The following is a 19,830-nucleotide window of genomic DNA, read 5'->3' as shown; positions in this document are numbered from 1 at the left end:
ACATGCAAACAGTAGAGTTTAATCAGGAGGTTCTGACTTTGACTGTAGCTGCTCTATCAGCCCCGACTGTAAGTGAGGTTTACAGACTAATCAATTAATTGATCTGACTATCAATCAAAGCCATTGGTCATGATGCTGCTGTAACTTCATAGTTGATGTCACTTTCACCAAACAAATTTCATATATATAAATACTGTTGACTCTGGACTTGTTCTATAATGTGTTTTGTGAGATGACTGACTGAAGTTGTGTTTTTCTAACAGAATCAGCGCCTTATACAGCTGGAAGCAGGTCCATCATGGACGGGAAAAATGACCTTTTCATCAATTTCTGTGAGAACTTTGGTCCATCTGAGACCTAACTCAATAATTTAAAAAAAACAGTTTTAAACAGACTTTAATTTCTATTTCATTGAATGTAATTTCTTCTTTTTATTTGTAGGATAATACATGGTGTAAAGTGATCACTGCACTTCTCCTTTTTCAAAGATGTAAAAGTTAAGTCTAAAATATAAAAAATTGTAAAACTTGAAGTGCCAGTATCTCTAAATTGTACTGAATACAAATGGTGAGTTATTTAGCACCACTGCAGCTGAGAGTCAGACACAGAAAGAAACAGTTTGTCTTTAAGTTTAATGGAAGTTTTGTTTATTTTTGTATGATAATAAGAGTAAAAACACAGAAAGAAATATACATTTACAAACAAAAAATAATATTTTTTTTTATTCATTAAAGCTACAGAAAACTAAAAATCATGAATTTGTTACTGTATCAGTTTTACATTCTGTTTAATAGGAAAGTAATCAATATATAATTAATATAATGGTTAATACATTACAAAACATGTCAAAGTTCATTTGGTAACAGTTCTTCATTTAAAGAGTTTTTCCACTAGACAGCGCTGACAAATTTATATTTACACATTAAAATGTCTCAGTGCAAAAATTCAAAATCATCCTGCGTGATTATCATGTTCAGTATATCTGAGAGATGAAGACTAGACTAATTACAGTAAAAAAATAAAATTAAACATGCAGACATGAGAACATTTCTACAGAGAAAGAGGAAACATTTAATTTAAATGTGAACAGAGAAACAGCTGATAGAAAACATCTTTCAATTCCTGATGAACACATTATATTTGCAGTAAAACAATAACATTTGTTGACTATAGAGGCATCTATCATGTAGAAGTTTAAGCATCATCAGACTTCTGGATTTCTGTTATGTGGGATGAGTCTCTGCAAAAATAAAAATTGAGAACCAGTCAAAGGGGTACAGAAACTACTAATGTATGAAGACCCAAAGGGTTCAATATTTGAAAATAAGATATTCAGAAATAAATAATCATATACATAAATACAGATAAATATGTAATATGACCATGAAATTGTTAAATAATTCAATACATTTTCAGATTTAGCTCATAATTATGAAATGTTATTTCTTTTCATAAGTACATTTATTCCAGGTCATTTTCATTTTATCCCTGCAGTTTTTACATCATTTTTTGTGCAGGACAGAACCAGTCATGTGATTGGCTGTTCACTCATTCAGACCAAAGCAACAGCCAATCACAGAATGGACTCTGTCCTGTTTGTTGGTTGATAGAAAAGGCTTTGTGATAGAAATGGCATTCTAATATTATATAATATATATAATTTAAAAACCCTTTTAAAACAAGCTTTCTTGTTCAATTTTAAAACAAAACTATTAAATCACAATTAAAAGACGGAGGAAAGGAAGATGAGAATAGAACTGACATTCTGTTTGTTTGTATTTTTTAAAGCAGTATATAAAGAAGTAGTATGATATTTTTCTTTACTTTGAGTTTTTTAAATCTATCTTTCAGATGCTAATTTAATTAATGAAATTATAACTGCAGTAAAAACAATCAACTGACTATGATTAAAAACTGAAACATCTCTAGACCTCATACAGGTCAGCACAGGAGTGATACTGATTGGAAACATTTTCTTGTTGAGCTGAAACAAAACATCCTGTGATCATAATCAGCAGAGAAATGAATCGAGAGCAAACAAACATTAAGAAGGTTAAAGAGATAGACAGATTGTTGATGAAAGAGACTGATTGATTGATAGATTAATTGATTTCCCCAAACAATTTAGTGAGAAAAACAAGTCTGTCGCAAAAAATGTCCTTAAGCTTGAACCTGAGGGTTAAGTGTATTCATTTACCTCTGTTTCATTTGAAAAGCCTCCTGCTTCCTGCAAAGTAATTTTACGCTGTAAACAATAATTTTGGAAAGCACATAACAGCCAGTGTTGCCAATGTTCTCATGATTTATTACTCATTGAGTTAAAAATGTAATTGGATTATTTAACAATTTCATGATAAGTCATTCTTCAGTGTTTGTTGAAACAAGTGATGCTGTCAGTTTTCTTGGGAGGACAGTAAACACATCACTATTTTACCTTTAATTACTTTCAATTTAAATATTTATTTACAACAGGAGGAGGAAGCGCTGCATGGGTCTGATGGCTCATGTGACAGGTGCTCTTTAGTTTGGGGTGACCATATTTTCAAACCCCCAAAACACAACCCTTAAATTAATGTTACCGACGGGCTAGAGTGCGAGGTCCCGACCAACGCTGCTTGCAGCTTTAATTAGCTTTAATTCAAGCTGTATCTTGTATCTGATCTTGTGTCTCTTCTGTTTCTTTCTTTCTTTCTTTCTTTCTTTCTTTCTTTATTATCTCGCCACTTCAGACCTAAATTTGACCCCCTAAACATGTTCAAAAACTCACCAAATTAGGCACACACATCAGGTCTGGGAAAAAATTGATAAAATGTAAAAATTATCCCCCAAAGTGCCAAAATGTGCTCTCTAGTGCCACCTATGTAACTAAAATGGCCGCCACAGCCGATAGGAATGTCGTAGAGAGATCAAACCAAAACTCAAATATTCGTCTCATCAAGACCTACAAATCATACTCCTGACCTAAATTCAATAGGAAGTACACAATTCACCCATGAACGTATGACTTTATGCCAATTTTGGACCTTCAATAAATGCTATCTCCTCCGAGGGCATTAATGGTATCAGCTTCAAAGTTTAATACTTGACTTATGACACTGTGCTGAACAAAAGTTATTAAAAACTTTGTAATAACTTGAACGGTTTAGATTTTGTAAGTCCTGAAAGTTGCAGTGCCACATCACACCTTACAATGTAAACCAATGGGGAGGCCATCTCTGGGCATGGACTTTGTGCCAAACTGAGGCGTCTGACGTCTAAACTATAAGCCTGACCACTTTCAAACCTGTATCAATGGATTTGTGACGAAAATTCATACTTAAATGTGATTTTGAATGTAAGATTTGGCCAAAGTCATGGGATTTATGAGGAGATTTCACAAGAAGCGTTCTCTAAAATCCTCCTCTCCAACTGCTCCTGGTGATGTCACTCCCTCAGTGCTGTGAAACATTCTGCAATACACACTCATTATAAAATCACAGGAGGAGCAAGAAAAGACTTTAAAACTCACACTCTAATATCTCAAAAACAGTAAAAGATAGAAAAAACATGTAAATTCAAGATTTGTAGGTCAAAGTCTCGTGACTCATTTAAAGTTCAAATGAAGTTTGTATCTAAAATTATGTGGAAGCAGTAAATGTTCAAAAAGGTGTGGGTTCGCTCACACTCTCCATTCAAATATATGAGTATTTTTCTGTGTCCAGTTGCAGTTACTTATTGTCTCTACACACCTGACAGTACACATGTCAATCAAACTTTGACCAGGTCATGTGGGTTAAAAGTCTTTCCTTTTCTAAAAATAGACTTGATGAAAATTAGGAAATTAATTTGTTTTAGACACAATCTCACTATGCTTCCATATTGTCTGTTTCTCATAGTGTTACCTACTGTGCACAGGAAGTCTACCTTACAACACACATCATCAGGTTTGCATGATATTACGTAGTATGTTCTCAACAACATAAACTACAACATGCCTTTATTTCGCAGGTGTGTTTGTTACTTGTAGATGTTTTCTAGCTCCAAATCACCACTTCATGCACTGTCCAAAAAACGCCTGCGTATGAAGAAGTCCACGTGCAGACCCACCGACCACATCACAGCCCAACGTGCATGGGGCGCGAGGGCCCGTTCGTCGCTGCTTGCAGCTTTAATTCAGACTGATTAAGTGTTTGTCGACCCTGATGAAGACTTAGTGTTTTTTTATGGTTGTCTGCAACACTGAAGGACAAATATTTAGCAAGACTTCCTGGATTTTGTTTTTTTTTTAAATATTTATTAATTTTCATGCCCACAAAAGTTGGTGTGACCGTGGTGACTCCAGGTGTTAAGCTGTCTCTCAGTGAATTTGGTTTGAAAAAACTGTGAGACACAATTTGGAAAAAAATACTTTTTTTTGGCCATAAACCAACCTCTGTCTGTAACTATCTTAGGAAGTTAATCAATAATGTTACAAAACAATTAGAAGATTTTGGGTACATTTGTAGCAATCACCCATTGGTGGGACTTGCTGTCATTTCCCTGTTCCGAATTCGTATAGTTGAATGTCGAAATCCCTCTGCGTTGATTGGAGGGTTATTCAGATCACCTGTTGTGCAGCGTGTGGGGACTGGCTCCCAACAACAATCACAGAGCAACGTTTAAAAGATGCAGCTGTATCGTATTACAATACAAATCTATATGCTCAAGTTTAAGGATCATTATTTCCATTAATACAGAAATAATCATGTAAGAAGTTCTTGAGTTTTCATACTAAAATATCATCATGTGAATCATAATCAAGAAAACATTTCATGAGACTGAAAATCACATTAAGCCAATCAATCAGTAAATCAGTCTCAATGTAGAGCTGAGCAATAATCAATCATTTTATCAATATAAATTTAAATCTTAGCCATTATCATTAGCTCAAGTAATGTCAGAAGTCAAACTCAATGAATGAATATCAAAACTCAAGTGAGGTCAAAGGTCAAATCAAGCAGTATCAGACTAATCAATAGCATAAGATGTATAGAATTTCACTCAAAGTTGAATCAATCAATTATTAAAGTTAAAACAATGGAAAACCTCAACGGTTCAAATCAAGATGTAAATACATTAAATCAACTCAAAATGAACAGTCAGCATGTAGCATGAAAAATATAAACTGAGTAATAAAATACAATCACAGGTATTATTTAAATGAAAATCAAAACAGAATCAAAGTTTAACTTTATTATTATTATTATTATTATTATTATTATTATTATCTAAATTTTAGTTATTCTTTATGTATTGCGACAAATGGAAAGAAGTCATTAAACTGACATCAGTCATAAAATCAATCAATAGAAATCATCAGCATTTATTAAACATAAAGGATAATCTGTCTAAGTAGGAAAATGTGAGTAAATAACAGATTGTGAGTCAAGAGGAAAGTTAAAAACAATCTCAGACGGAAAGAAGTTTTCTCAGAAATTGATGAAAAAGTAATTTTTACCGTCTCGTTGATGAACCTGGTTGCTGCTATAAAAGGGTCCGATCCTGTTTAGAAAAACACAACCTCAGTCAGTCATCTCACATGGAACACATTACAGAACAAGTCGATGGATGGATATATGACAACAGCAAGATCAAATAATTGATTAGTATGTAAACCTCACTTACAGTCGGGGCTGATAGAGCAGCTACAGTCAAAGTCAGAACCTCCTGATTAAACTCTACTGTTTGCATGTCAGAGTGAAAAGTGACGGAGCAGCGACCTCTAGTGACCTCTGTACTGATCACATGTCAGTCAGCCTCACAGTGGTGAAAACAGGAGGATCCACATGTGATTTACAAGATTTGTATCATTATCATTGGTCTGAAACTGGAATTGTTGACAGATTGGTAGATTTACCTCCGGTGAAGCTGGACTTCCTTCCCCCTGAAAACAATTTAACACAGTGAGTGAAGATGATGATGATGATGATAATACAAATACAAACTTTGTTTGTATAGCACCTATCATTAAAAAAATGCAGCAAGTTCTTTACAACAAAAATTACATGCACGTGATGTCATAAAAAGATCAGTAGTCAAAGCTCAAATGATGGAAATATGACATTTCTGTTAGTTTCATGTATTGATGTGAGGAAGGTTACAGTCTCCTCATCGCATGTTTTCAGCTCTTCAGTGATATTTAAGTCACATGATTCATGTACGTCATCATTTATTCATTAAGTCTGTTTACATTTGCACTTTATCGCATTTTGCTTTGTATCGATCCGCCAACTTTTCCTCCTCAGCCAAACGTGCACCAATGATAAATAGAGATGTTGATATAGGTATAATGTTTACCATTTTACTGTGGCATGTTATACTGCTAACTTTTGCCAATTGGCATTAAATAAAACGAAAGCTGAGGCTGATGGGAATGTCATTAGTCTTGCAGATATTTGGTCAAATTAAAACTTTTGGTTGATTGGTTACAGATCAAAGTTATCAGTATTCTGCTGCACTTACTTGTTGTTCAGCCAATCTCGGTCGAGTTCTGGTATAGCTAATCAGTCCGTCAGCAGCATTAAAACATTCTTCCCAAGGTTCATCCTTTATTTTGTCTCTGATTTCTTGAGTCAACTGTTCTCTTGCAGCTCCCCTCAAAATCTCCTTCAGTACATTTTCCTCCTCCTCCAAAATCATTTTATCATAGAGAATCTTTCTGTTGCAACAAGGACTACAGCATCTCATCAATCTAAAAGTTGACAAGATGGCAAATGCAAAAAGGGTAAAAAAGAACACAAAGAAGCCAAAAGTCTGTAAAAGAAGAAGAAAAAGATGGTTATATTAATACCACAGAATCCAAGAAATAAACCATGGTTGCTATAATTTTATTCTGTTATCTTGAGATCAAGAGTTAAGTTAATTGTCTTGGAATAATGGAGCCCTCTTACTGAGATAACAGTAAATGACATAACACGATGTACAATATAATGTGATCATACACAGATGAAACTCTTTGCTGAAGCAGCATCTGATTTGAGTTAAAAAAGGTGAGATACAGGAGATTCCTTTAGCCATCATCAGTGCATCAGAGTGTGGACTAAGACTACACTAGTCAGAGGGCTTCTGGCTGCGGAGAGATGACAGAAAACGGCATCTCCTTTACTCCTGATTTTGATCAGAAATGTAATTAGGTCTAAAAAAGTAAAACTAGATTAATATTAGCAGGGAATGAATCCTGATCGGGTGTGACAACGAAAAAGTTTGTCAAGGCAGAGTGTAAGAAAAGTGGAAAGTTTGCCAAACAATTGACCCACGTGACTCCTGAAATGGCAGAGGGAATGGAGATAAAACAGCTGATCAACGAACTGAAACACACTATTATGAGAGAAATTAAAGACTTCTGATCGGAGTTCAAAGCCTACCAGAGACAGAACGAGACATCAAGAAAATAATAGAACAAACCACAGAGCTACGACAAAAACAGGAGAGAAGAGACAATAGAGTCCATGAACTTGAACACGGTTGGAGAAATGCAGGACCAACAAATACTGTGACAGAAAACAAATGAGGTTTTGATGATCAGAATGAAAGAGATGGAGACACAAATGGACTACATTGAAATTAAGTCCAGACAAAATAATATATGCATGTGCAACATCCCAGAGAAAACAGAGGGAAATGATATGACACACTTTCTCAGTAAATTCTTCAATGAGGCACTGGGATTGAGGGGGGGGTTTAATATTCTCTGGGCACATCACATCTACAGAGAAAACACGGAGCAAACCAGGCCGATCATAGTAACTTTCCTGAACTATGATGTGAAGAAAAAAATATTACAAACAGCAAGGGCAAAGAAAGTGACTTTGCAGCCTGTTCGCCAGAACAAAATGTTGGCATTGTACATGTGTCAACACGTGTAATACGTAGCATGTTAACATTTCAACAGAAATAGGCCTACAGACTTCAGAAACAAAAAAGTAAGTTAAAGGATGACACATCAAAATTCTATTCTATAATTCTTCTTATAGACCAATATCATTACTGAATACAGACCAAAAAGTATTAACATATATTATAGCAAAAAGATATTTTGCCAGATATAATAGAGATCAGTCTGGATTTATTTCTAATAGATTTTTATCTGATAATATAAGACGCACTCTAAATATAATTAATTATTTATAATTATATATAAATAATTACCATATCCTGTGCACATTGGACACACCTGCATTTTGAATCACAAAATTAAAGCTCACATATAATCCATCTGATCCAAACCGCTCATACAGTATTTTATTAAACACTTAAAAACTTCTAGCTGCTGCTGCTACTAGTAGATTTTATGGAGGTTGCTTTAGCCGGCAGGAAGAGGCAGAGAGAGGTGACCTTTCAAATTACTTGATTTTTTCTTATGAATGTGGTCATGCTGTACAGATTATGTGAGCCTGATCACCTCCAGATGTGGTCTGACTGATATGATCACATTCTGATCAAAATGTGCTCCGAGGACCTTTTTGTTTTTAAGATACAGTAATTAATCCATTATCAACAAAGAACAACATAATTAACCTAAAGGCTCAAATTAACAAATAGAACAAAGTTACTGTACTCACGGCCGTTCTCAGATTCTACATATCAACATAACCACCGTAACGGATTAACTTAGACTGGTATGATGTGTATAAAGCAAGAAAAACTCACCTGGGACCAGCTTTTCAGTTCAGCGATGTTTGCTTTTTCCTCAGGTGTGATGTTGTTCTTGTCTTTGCAGGCTAACTGTGCTTGTTGTTCAGAACCATCATTCTGACAGCAAACATACCAGTCTCCATCAAGTAACACGAATATAACCCACAGCACACCTATGAAAGCTGCCTTGAGAATATCAACCAACAAAACCCAGATAAACTTGCAACATGTCTTGCTACAGGTGGTGCATGTAAATCTCCAGATTCTCTGAAATCTCTTGTCCACCCAGAGGTGCAAGACAAATAAAATACCAAATGGCAGAACCATGAATAAAATACAATCCCGAGATTGGTTTTTGCAAGTGCATTCCAAATCTTTGTCAATCACAACCTTGTAAACAAAAATCACAATGATTGCAAGAAACGTGTTGAGTCTTTTGAGAGCAAACTTTGGGAAGATGCTCTTCATCTTTGGTGCACAGTTTGCATCTGCTAAGACCTGCTGCTGCTTGTTCTCTCTCAATATGCTGACAGGAAACCATGCTTTTCCTGTTCACAAAAAAAAGCTGCTGCAATGTCATGATGTGTTCAGGTGTTGGCTTATCGTTTCTTGAGGTAGGCCTTCTTCTTCTTTAGCTGATCTTTTCACTCCTCAAACTTACATGTTACTAAAACTTCCATGAACACAAATGCTATGTAACACTCTAGTCTGTGGACTGATTATGGTCAGTGTTTCTAGATGGGACTGACAAGAAGTCGCCCAAGTCTAGTTTTAGTCTAGTCAAATTTTATCCTGCAAACTACATAAAAATGCATAATAGAAATCATAAAATAAAAAAGTCTTTTAGATAATGTTACAATAAAACATTAAAAGTTTCATTCATGTGAACAGCTGTTCGTTTTATCACATAACTGACAGGGTAATAAAATTTGCATGTTGCAGCAGTGCAGAAAACAAGGAAACATAAGAACTAGGACTAATAAATGCAAATGAAAAGTAATTAGAGTTCGATCTATATACATTATATGCAATATGAACATTCCCATACTACTGTAAAGTATGTGCAGAAACAACGGTTCTGGTAGATGCAGCTATAGTTATATATGTATATGTTATATATGAAGTAATGAATTCAATATACAGTAGTATTATCTACATGTATATGTAGACAGCCCTTAAAGTGGAAAGTCTGCACTTCAATTACCAGTAATTCATGCAAGACTAGTTCCTCTAAAACAAGCTCTTATTTCCTCTGTGGTTTAGTCGAACAGGAAGTCACACTTGACAACATACTCTGAGACTCAGACACAAAGGAGAAATCTAGAGAAATAGAAGAAGCAAAGCAGTAATCTTTCTAAACATTATTCTTTGAATATTTCGTCATTTTCCATTAAGTGAAGACTTACTATATCTTTGATTTGTATAATCTTAATAAGTACAAATCTTTCTTTTCTATTTTCAGACTACCATGATGTTGCATCCACTGATCTCACTTCTCTGACAGTCATGGGGAGGTAATTTCAATGAAACATGCTTGAGTAACGCATGGATGTGTGTGAATGTGCTGGAAAACAGAACACAATTCAGCTTCTGACAAAAAAAGAAAAAAAAATCCTTTTTTATGTAAGGACAATGAATGAGATGAGATTAAAAAAAATTGATATGAATGTAATACTGACATCAAACTGATTTTAAATTATAAAAAATGATCATTAATTCAACAAGGATGGCTGGGTTAGAGTCTACAGTTAAGCAGCTCTGTGAGTCTGTGGAGTCGCTGTGGTCAGATTAGCCTTGTAGGCGTATTAAAGAACAAGCAGTTGTCCTCCTACAGCCTGTAATAGTTAGTACAGATCAGTTTTATATGTTTGCCTATTATGACTAATTGAATATTATACCGTCCAGTAGCTTTAACTTGTGTAACTTTAAAATATCACCTGAATAAGTGGTACATGACTACACAACATTTTCCAGAACAGCTCAACAGAGATTTAACATTTTAAAAATTAAAGGAAAAATGTTTTGTAGTGATGAGATGAAAAGCTCTCTGTAGATAACTTGTAATGTTTGAAAAGTTCTCAGACTCAGTCAATCTTACAATCAGAACACCATGAGAGAGACAAAAGAGTTCATTCCCATGCTCACGTTCAAAACTCATTCAGTTTCTCTTTCTGTCTGTCTGCAGCTGCTGAGATAGAATGTCACACTGGTTGTGATTAGAAAAAAACAGGAAGGTCAAAGAGTGAGAAAGTCACTGACTGCACCTTGCAGTGAGAAACTTATGACTGTCTGCAGTGTCTGCATGTGCGTTATATTGGCTGAAGACTTTTTTCATTCCTTATTCAATGATGACATATTTTTAGTTTTCTGGATTCACAGAATCAGGTGAATCAGAATGATTCACCTGTCTTTTCACAGTCCACAGTCTTTCAGAGCTTTGCTTTTCCATCACACCAGTATTTATTAAGGCCTGAGCACTGAGTAGTGTGAAGACCCCATTGTAATACAAATGTAATTGTACAAATGATCACAATTTATATGGTTTATGGGTCTTGGACATGGGTGTGGCAATATAGCTCGATAGCGCACCCCATGAAATTTCAAAGTTGAATTTCAAAGTGAGTACATCTACATGTCAATATTGAGTCATAGTCATAGCGCCACCCACTGACAACAGGAAGTCAGCCTTATGTGACAAATATCATGTGACAACATTGTCTGAATTACATGAAATTTACATGGTGTGGTCTACACATGATATACAGCGACATATAATTAGTGGGTGTTCTCTAGAGTCACAGCAAGTGATAGTTATCTCCTACATGCAATGTCTAATTTTCATGAAAATGTATATCGATTATATTCTGGTAAATGTATTGCTGCATTAATATTTCACTTATGTAGTATTGCCTAGGTGCAACAGGAAGTTCTGCAAATGTATACACTATTTCCAATATGTTATCTCCAGCGCCACGTACTACACACAGTAAATAATATTTTACACATTCACAAAGTGTTCGATAATTCTGAAAATTCAGAGCCGTCTCAATGGACCTCCAGTAGCGATACAACGGCTGGTGCTCCCTCCAACGCACGCAAGGTGCCAGGGCCCGTTCATCGCTTTAATTATCTGTCGTCACCATCAGACTTAATGTTAGAAGGCTAAACTACAGATGCCATCAGAAAAAATTGTGGCATTAAAATGAATTTGTGTTGATGATTTATCAGGTTAACTTTGACATCCCTTATTTTGTATATACACATGTATATATTCACTCTCAGCAGGATTCTTCTCACATACGCTGTGGATACTGTGGCAGGTCCTCTGGAGATGGAGTGGTCTTTACAACCGACGTTTGACGCTTAACTTGCCATTTGAAATACCTTTCTTTATCTATTGTCCTTGCTCGTTGCCATCCAACTTAATGCTAAAAGGCTAAACTACAGGTGATGCAAGGGGTCGTCATAACAGAACCTCTCTGTCCTTCAAAACAATAACAAAAGAGTGTGATGACGATGTGAAGTAGCATGGGATCATGGGAGTTGTTGTCTCCATTGTTAAACAACCAGCTTCTCTGGGTTAGGATTACTTCAGTGTTCATTGTTCAAGATGTTTTTACAGGGAGCTGAATTATCTGGACAGGTCTACTCCCAAAAACAAACAGATCTGTGATTAAAACCAGTAAAAACACTGAATAATGCAGTTTCACGTTAAAAATCATTGTTTCTCCAAGGCTGTTCGGCGGGCACAGGGTGTTAACATTTACTCAACTTGTTTCTCTGATAAGTTATGCCGGCCTTACACCAAACGACTTTTCAAAAGGTTTCACTGTCGCAGACAAATTTCCATTGTCAGAATAAAATCATGAGAGCTTTGTTAGAGTTGTGGCTCCCTCCCGTCATCTTGATCATTTGGTGTAAGGTGGTCATAAAACTCAGTCCAAGCTGTATTAAGTCAGTCTCTGTCTTGTCTTGATGTTCCGATAAAATCAAACATGTTTAATATTATCATAAGTCTTTAGTCTTGGATCATGCCAATAGTGAAGTTCAATGACATGAACATTATCAACAACTAGATGCGTTCTCTCCAGCACCAGTAGTAGTTACTGTTACAGCCAAAAACCGTCACACACACGCATGATAAATGGTGAAATAACAGTGTTATGAGCCTGTGTTTAATTCGGCGTGTATCTGATCCACCAACCGGCACGTATTTTAGTGAGAAATGTAACTTTTGAAACGGTTTGCCTCTCGTTCCCACCATTTTCTCCCACTAAGATAGGGACTGACCAACAGAGGCTGGTAGCGAGTTGAGATGACAAAATCCAAAATGTAAAGTTTGTACAGAAATAGAGTTTATCTTTGTAGATTATATTGATGCCGAATTGACAACTAGACTGTCGATATGACGCCTTTTATCTTGTTTCTAGAGTTAAGTGTTTTTGTGGACAGGTAAGGAATAGTTAATGTCATATTTCTTGAAGGGAGTTTGGCGTAAATATTTTCCCCGGAGAGTGCAGGGAGCTTCAGTTTAATTCAAACTGCTAATATGTATATTTTTAACGTTTTGTCACCAGGTGACTGCTAAAATATGATAAGGTTGTTTGGCGTTGACTGCTCTTAGTTAATAGTTTGATTAATGCTTTACAGCCTAATAATTTGTGTTTGTACTGATTACTGATGGTGGCTGATTGTACTCAGTTACTAACGACAGTATGCAGTAAATGGTCACCCTTTGTGTGCATGTTTTTAAACTATTTCTTTCCTAATTAAACATGATGTGGTTGATGGTTTCATAAATTACTCCTAATGAAACTTGAAAATATTGAAAGCATTCTCATAGCCCTTTAGCTTCCCTTTTTATAAGTCACATGAACTTTTATTTACCCAGAAAAAACTAGTGTTTCTCTGTATCATACGATTTCCTCTTTCTGTCAGCAGCTGTGCCTGCAGTATATTTACTGGTTTTTCACACATGATTTCAGGCCAGTTGGAGGAGTTAAACCTGTGACTTTCTGCCTTTGTATTATTATCCAGGCTGCTGCTGTTTCTACTGTATCTTATGCAGTTTGCAGGGTTTAAACACAGAAATAAGCCAATATCCAGCAGCTGAAAGTAATGTGTCCAGATAGTTAATTGTTCAAGCTGGTTGATGTGGGCAACAGCTGGTTGATCTAATCTCTCCATGCAATAACATTGGTAATATTAATTGGTAATATCAACAACGAACAACAACAACAAATGAACATACCGCTCTGTCTCCTGTATTTGTGACTGACAGTGAACCACTGTAGCATCATTGTCTCTGATGTAGTCAGACATTATTTTGTGTTGTTTGAAATGTTTATTTTGCTTGTCTGTGTTTTGTCTGTTAGCAGCGCTGACTGTGAAAGATAATTCTCTGAAAGGAACCATATAATAATGCCACTACAGATGCAACTACAAACGAACAAGGTCTCAGCACTGATGTTCATTTATTTAGTTGGGCCTCCTTTGGACCAGTGGGATCCAGAAAAATATGTCAAGAAATGGGTGTTTAATAAAGTGTCAGCTGATCACATAGCCTATCCATAAAGAAAACAAGTCCACAGGAACAAATCAATTAGTGAGTCATTTTGAGGGGAGTAATTTTTCCCCGCTGCACCGCTACCCCCGATATTAGGATTCCCCCTTAACCATGAAATCACAACAGCATCATGACCAATGGCCTTGACTGATAGTGAGATCAAACAACAGATTAGTGAGTAAACCTGCTCACAGTCGGGGCTGATAGAGCAGCTACAGTCAAAGTCACTACTGTTTGCATGAGTGAAAAGTGACGGAGCAGCGACCTCTAGTGACCTCTGTTCTGATCACATGTCAGTCAACCTCACAGTGGTGAGAAGAGGAGGATCCACAAGTGATGCACAAGCTTTGTATCATTATTATTGGTCTGAAACTGGAATTGTTGACATCCATTACATTCAAGTCCTTGTCAAATGAGTTCACACCATGCTGATTAAGTCTATCACCGCCAGATAAATCTCTCTGTCTTTCACAGTATACAGAGTTTTTAATCTGGTGCCCAGTTTGACATTCCCGCACTGGCTTGATGAATGCATACTGTGCATGTACACCAGAGACGTCCGCCAGTCAAGCAGCTAACTTCTGGCTAGCCATCTGCCAACTTGAATGTGGATAAAATAATTCAATTGTGCAGCTCCTCTAGACTTTCCAAATGTTATCAGACCAAGTGGATCAAATTCTGGTAGTGAAACAAGTAATTTCTTGATTCTTGTGAGACGCTCAAAACATTTTACAGGCACAATAGCAACAGAGTAGGCTAGGGTGGAGCCTATGACGTAAGCACATGTCAACAGTGTTTTTGTAATTACTCTCACTGCTAGAAGGGGGAGACAAAAGTCCTGCACTCCAGCTTTAAGTGCAAATAAAGAATCAAGGTCACACGTACTATATGTTGTTTTTGGGTGACTGACATGACATGTTACGTCATTTTTCATGGGAGGACAGTCCCCAAAAATCATATAAAAATCCAATATTGCCATGAAGCCCCACTAATTGATTTACAACATTACACACAACAGACTATTACACCCAGAGATATTAAAGGGTTAAAGGTGTAAACAGCTGACACATTTATATCCATAATCTCACAGTATGCATGGTCATATGGCTAATATTAATATTGTGATCATGATTTCAACCATATCATACACACACATCAAAAGTTATTATGGGCTTAATTTTTCATAAATCCATTCATAACTCAATATCTTTCTTGATTGTACACAAAAATGAAGTTTTAAACACACTGAATGTGATGTCCTCTTTTTATTTGTAGGATAATAAATGGTGTGAAGTCATCACTGCACTTCTCTTTTTTCACAGATGTTAATTGTAAAATATAAAAAAATTATAACACAAAGGCCCAGTACCTCCAAATTGTACTGAATACATATGACAAAGAGTTTGTCTTTAAGTTTAATGGAAGTTTTATTTATTTTGTGTAATGATAAGAATGTGAGTAAAAAGACAGGAAGAAATATACATTTACAAACAAATTAATAATTATGTTTTGATTCATTAAAGCTACAGGAAACTAAAAATCATGAATTTGTTACTGTTAAACAGTTTTACATTCTGTTTCCTAGAAAAGTAATCAATACATAATCAATATAATGGCTGTTATGTAATGAAACATGTCAATGTTCATTTAGTAATAGTTCTTCATTTACAGAATTTTTCCACCAGAGAGCGCTGACAAGTTTATTTACACATTAAAATGTCTCAGTGCATAGTTACATCACAATGCTTCAGGGATATTTAGAGGATCCTTCTCAAACATGTTATCAGAGGTTTTAAACTCTCAAATATTGATGTTGATGTCAGTCATGCAAAAAACAGTGATTTATACTCAAAGCTCTCTCTTTCTTTCTGAGTCCTAAGCTGATTGATTGGCATGAAAAGAGTCTTCAGTCATGCTAGCAGCTCTGTGTGGCTGTACTTTAGTACAGCAATGCTTTGAGCTAAATGCAACATAAGCATGCTAACATGCTCACAGAGACAATGCTGTTCTGTTGCTGTTTAGCAGGTATAATGTTTACGATATTAACCATGTTGCTTTAGCATGTGAGCATGATAACATTCGCTATCAGTAAGCAGAAAGTACAGCTGGAGCTGATGGGAATGTCATCGGTTTTGCAGGTGTTTAGTCATAAACTAAGTATTGAGCAAAATAAAACTTTGACCTGATGAAAAGTCAGGAGATCACCAAATTTAGTATAACTTATTGTTGGGCCTCAAACCATGAGGTCACACAGAGAAGGCCCACATGTAACCTGTGAGGCCTGACCACGAGGTGCTTTATTCCTTTGTTTTCCCAGAGACAAAGGAAAAATGCTGCTTAGACAATGGGAGTCCATTGCAAACTCCATTTCCAAGGATGCTTTGCGATTTTCACACCTCAGCAGGGAACAGTCAACATACAGTCTCATTGGCGGAGACGCTCCTGCACAGCGGAGCGTCCTGATGACGCAGCCGTGACATCACCGCCCCTTTAAAAACTGAACGGGCCCTGAAGCACACGCCTTTCCCATGTCACCGAGCTAGGGGTAACTCCTGTTCCTCTGTGAGTCAGCTGACTAAAGGGGGTACCCCACGCACGTGTTTTCCCCTCATCGAAGACTCCCCTCGCCGGACGAGACGAGACTTCGCCCGTGTTCACCCGAACACATTCCGGGATCCGAGAGAGACCGCTGCTGCAACCAGCGTCCTCAATTTCCTCAAGACGGAAGAAACGGTTCTTCACTGAGTCGACTCTGCTGTTCTCTCCGCCACGCCGCCGAGAGCCAGCTGCCGTGTTTTTCGCCGACCGTGCGAGAACGGCCACCGTCTGCATCCGAGCCCAGGACAAAGCAGGACATAACGACGGATTACACACAAACCCAGCTCGCTTTCTGAAGCGACCCAAGTAAGAGGCATAAGTCTGGGCAGAGGCAGTGTTAATTGTGTGTTTCTATCAGCATCAGTTGCTGTTGTTTAGCATTTAGCTTTTAGCTTTATTGCTATTGTTTTGTTGTGCTGTTGACGGACCGCCGAGTCCATTTTTCTCTGTTTACTCTTAGGAGTATTTTAAGTTTGCTGCCTGTTTAGTTGTGTTCACCACGCTAGACTGTTTTGTGTTTGTCCCGCTCGGGACTACTGCTGTGTTTGTGCCATCGGAGTCAGAAAGTAAGTTGCTTTGTCGATTAGAAACCAGACAATGTGCGTTACAGACTGCCGTCTGTACGCGCACTGTCTGTGGACAAAGCCGCTTCTCTTCCTCTCACGATCGCTTTCTTCCCTTCTTCCCTCTCTCTTCCGACTAACACATACACGCACGCACACACACATACACGCACCGACATCTTTTGCACATCTGATGGTCAGATAACGTCGGACAAAGCTTCGCTTTGTCTTTCCTTATCCGCCATCAGACACGTGTGTTTTTCACAGAAGTGGGTGAGTGTGAGACGCCGTCCACCAGGCGGCCCCGTCTTGCTTCTGTCTAACCTAAACACCGCCACATTTCTGCCATCCGGTTCTCGCGCGACGTGACTTCCTCCCATAGTCACGTCCGCGTCGCAGACCGACGACGTCATCACGTCAGGCCCCGTCGCCATCTTGTCACACGCACGCTCACACACACACACACACATGCACGCACATGCATTCCCCTGCATGTGTCCAACCCTGTACATAGCTGTTGTGTTTGTTTGGTAGGATTAGATTTTAGGATAGTTGTTTATTGAATGAAGCATTTGTTAACGTTGTTAATTTTGCAAAGTTTAATAAACACTGTTATATCTTTAAAGAGAAGTTCTTCTGTCATTATTGTGTGTAATATTGTGAAAAGTGGCTGATTGAAGGAGTGAGAGCTCGAATTCACCCTTCTTTGTTCATCCTTGAATGTTGATATCTCTCAGATATTAACATTCTAGGTGAACTCCCATTTATGAGACTACCTGGTTTGGTTATTGGTCCCGGTTTCCAGGTGGTGCCCCGTATTTGTTAATTCATATTAATAATTCTATTAATTGTCATAATTAGTTAATTATCCTTGATAATTGATGATTATTGCCAATAATAAACTGTGTTCCTCACAGATCCAACAGTTGGTGCCCGAATTATTGATTAAGGTTAACAATATCTTATTTTCATAATACAGCAGCGTTACGTTTCTAACAAAACGTGTGCTGTTGCAATTTAGTCGAACATGAATGTAATTTCTAGGAGACAGAGTTGGCTCAAAGTGTAGAAGTACAATATCAAACAACATCTACATTTATGAAGACAGAATGAACATTTCAGAATAAGCAAGTAAGAAGAAACATGATCAGTTGTGTATCATCAGCATAGAGGTGAAAAATAGCATGTTTATAGTTAATATCTGCCGATTAAACAAAAAGAAGAAAGAAAGTAGGACAAACTGGAACCTTATACTACATGTTAACCTGCACAGTACAGAATCCAGATCCAAATCCAAACATCATCATGTGTTTGCTGTGAGTGTAGAGTAGGTTTAGTCCAGATCCAGGTTCTGGAAGATGTTGTCTTCATACGTGGAGACTGGAGGACGGTCCTTATAGCTGACAAATAACTTAAAATAAAACAAGAATGACATCAAACCTAAAATATAGCAGTAACCAAGGTAGAATTCTAGTAACAGTAATTATGATGAGGTTTGTTAATACTAGTGAAGTATTTGCAGACATGAGATTGTTTATTCCTAACTGGAAAAATAAAATGTCTGCCAACAGTAAGAGTTAACATGGGACATACAGAGTTAAAGGAAGTCACCATGTTTCTGCTGTCTGAGGTTCCTCTAGTGTTCAAACCAGAGTTCCTCCTCTTCTGCAATTTGTAGAGGAGCAGCAGAACAACAGCCAACAGCACAACAATCACAGGCACACATACAACCAGAGGCCAGAAGTCACATCGGCAAGAGACCTCAGAGACGGCTGGGAAGGAAGAGAGAGAAAGAGACATGTAGTAGTTTAAAAGACTGGGATCTTTTGTCTTGTATTAGAAGCTTAAAGGTTCCCTGTGGAGTTTCTGACCACAAGTAGCTTGTTTTTACGTGTGGATCTACATCGTGCACACGTGGTTGACGTGATGCACAATCCTGCCAGTGGTTTCACATCATCCCACTGATCTACAGGATGCAGGAACCTGCCCAGAAACACAGCAATGCACCAACAAAAGCAGGAGAGAAGAAGACTGCAAGCAATGCAAGATTTAAAATACTTTATATAATCAGCTTTACAAATATTTATGATTGAGGAAACATATTCAACACTTATGTGGGACCTAAAGGATACACTCAGCATGTTTTGGTGAGTAACACTGAATATAAATATAACCTTGTTTACAAGAAAACTACACAGGAAACCTTTATCAAAAATGAGATCTTCCTGTTGAAAAAACATCTCAGACTTTGGTCTGAATGTTTCTTGACTTGTCATGTGCTGACATCACATGTTAATAATTATCTTACATCATTAGAAACGTAGGATGTGTTTAAACATTAGAAGTGAAGATAACAAGGAAATTTATTGTAAAATTGAATGTGAAATGTTTTCTTCTAGGTGCTGAACTGTCTTATGTGCTGAAACACATGTTGGACCTTCTTGTTATTCT

At 37.0% G+C, this 19,830-nt stretch overlaps 2 protein-coding genes across 4 annotated transcripts in view; both read right to left on the bottom strand.

Annotated features, from left to right (window-relative positions):
• LOC121896023 overlaps nt 1-19,830 on the bottom strand; it is a 119,891-nt gene that overhangs the window by 76,404 nt on the left and 23,657 nt on the right. The gene's annotated exons all lie outside the window — the stretch shown is intronic.
• On the bottom strand, nt 744-9,704 carry LOC121896031 (calcium homeostasis modulator protein 6-like). 3 transcript variants are annotated; one of them, XR_006095894.1, is made up of 5 exons: nt 8,668-9,704; nt 6,481-6,771; nt 5,644-5,902; nt 5,477-5,520; nt 744-1,240 (listed from the first exon to the last, which is right to left on the bottom strand). XR_006095894.1 is itself a non-coding variant. In XM_042409660.1 (5 exons), the coding sequence occupies exons 1-4, from the start codon at nt 9,118-9,120 to the stop codon at nt 5,503-5,505; spliced, it is 789 nt and encodes a 262-aa protein (XP_042265594.1). In that variant the 5' UTR covers nt 9,121-9,704; the 3' UTR covers nt 744-1,240; nt 5,477-5,502. The 3 variants fall into 3 exon arrangements, 1 of the variants encoding a protein (XP_042265594.1); XR_006095893.1 differs by having other exon boundaries at nt 5,477-5,775; nt 5,876-5,902; XM_042409660.1 differs by having other exon boundaries at nt 5,876-5,902.

Source organism: Thunnus maccoyii, chromosome 4 (genome assembly GCF_910596095.1).
Source record: "Thunnus maccoyii chromosome 4, fThuMac1.1, whole genome shotgun sequence".
Classification (NCBI taxonomy): Eukaryota; Metazoa; Chordata; class Actinopteri; order Scombriformes; family Scombridae; genus Thunnus; species Thunnus maccoyii.
Note: the sequence above shows the minus strand (reverse complement) of the source record. Positions and strands in the feature narration are given on the sequence as shown.

Bases quoted from the DNA above. Each gene is read 5' to 3' on its own strand.
- LOC121896031 (XM_042409660.1), bottom strand. From the start codon at position 9,120: ATGAAGAGCATCTTCCCAAAGTTTGCTCTCAAAAGACTCAACACGTTT. The intron at 6,772-8,667 runs GTGAGTTTTTCT...CTTCTTTTACAG, and splicing joins AACTGAAAAGCTGGTCCCAG to ACTTTTGGCTTCTTTGTGTT. The intron at 5,903-6,480 runs GTAAGTGCAGCA...AATTGTTTTCAG, and splicing joins CGAGATTGGCTGAACAACAA to GGGGAAGGAAGTCCAGCTTC.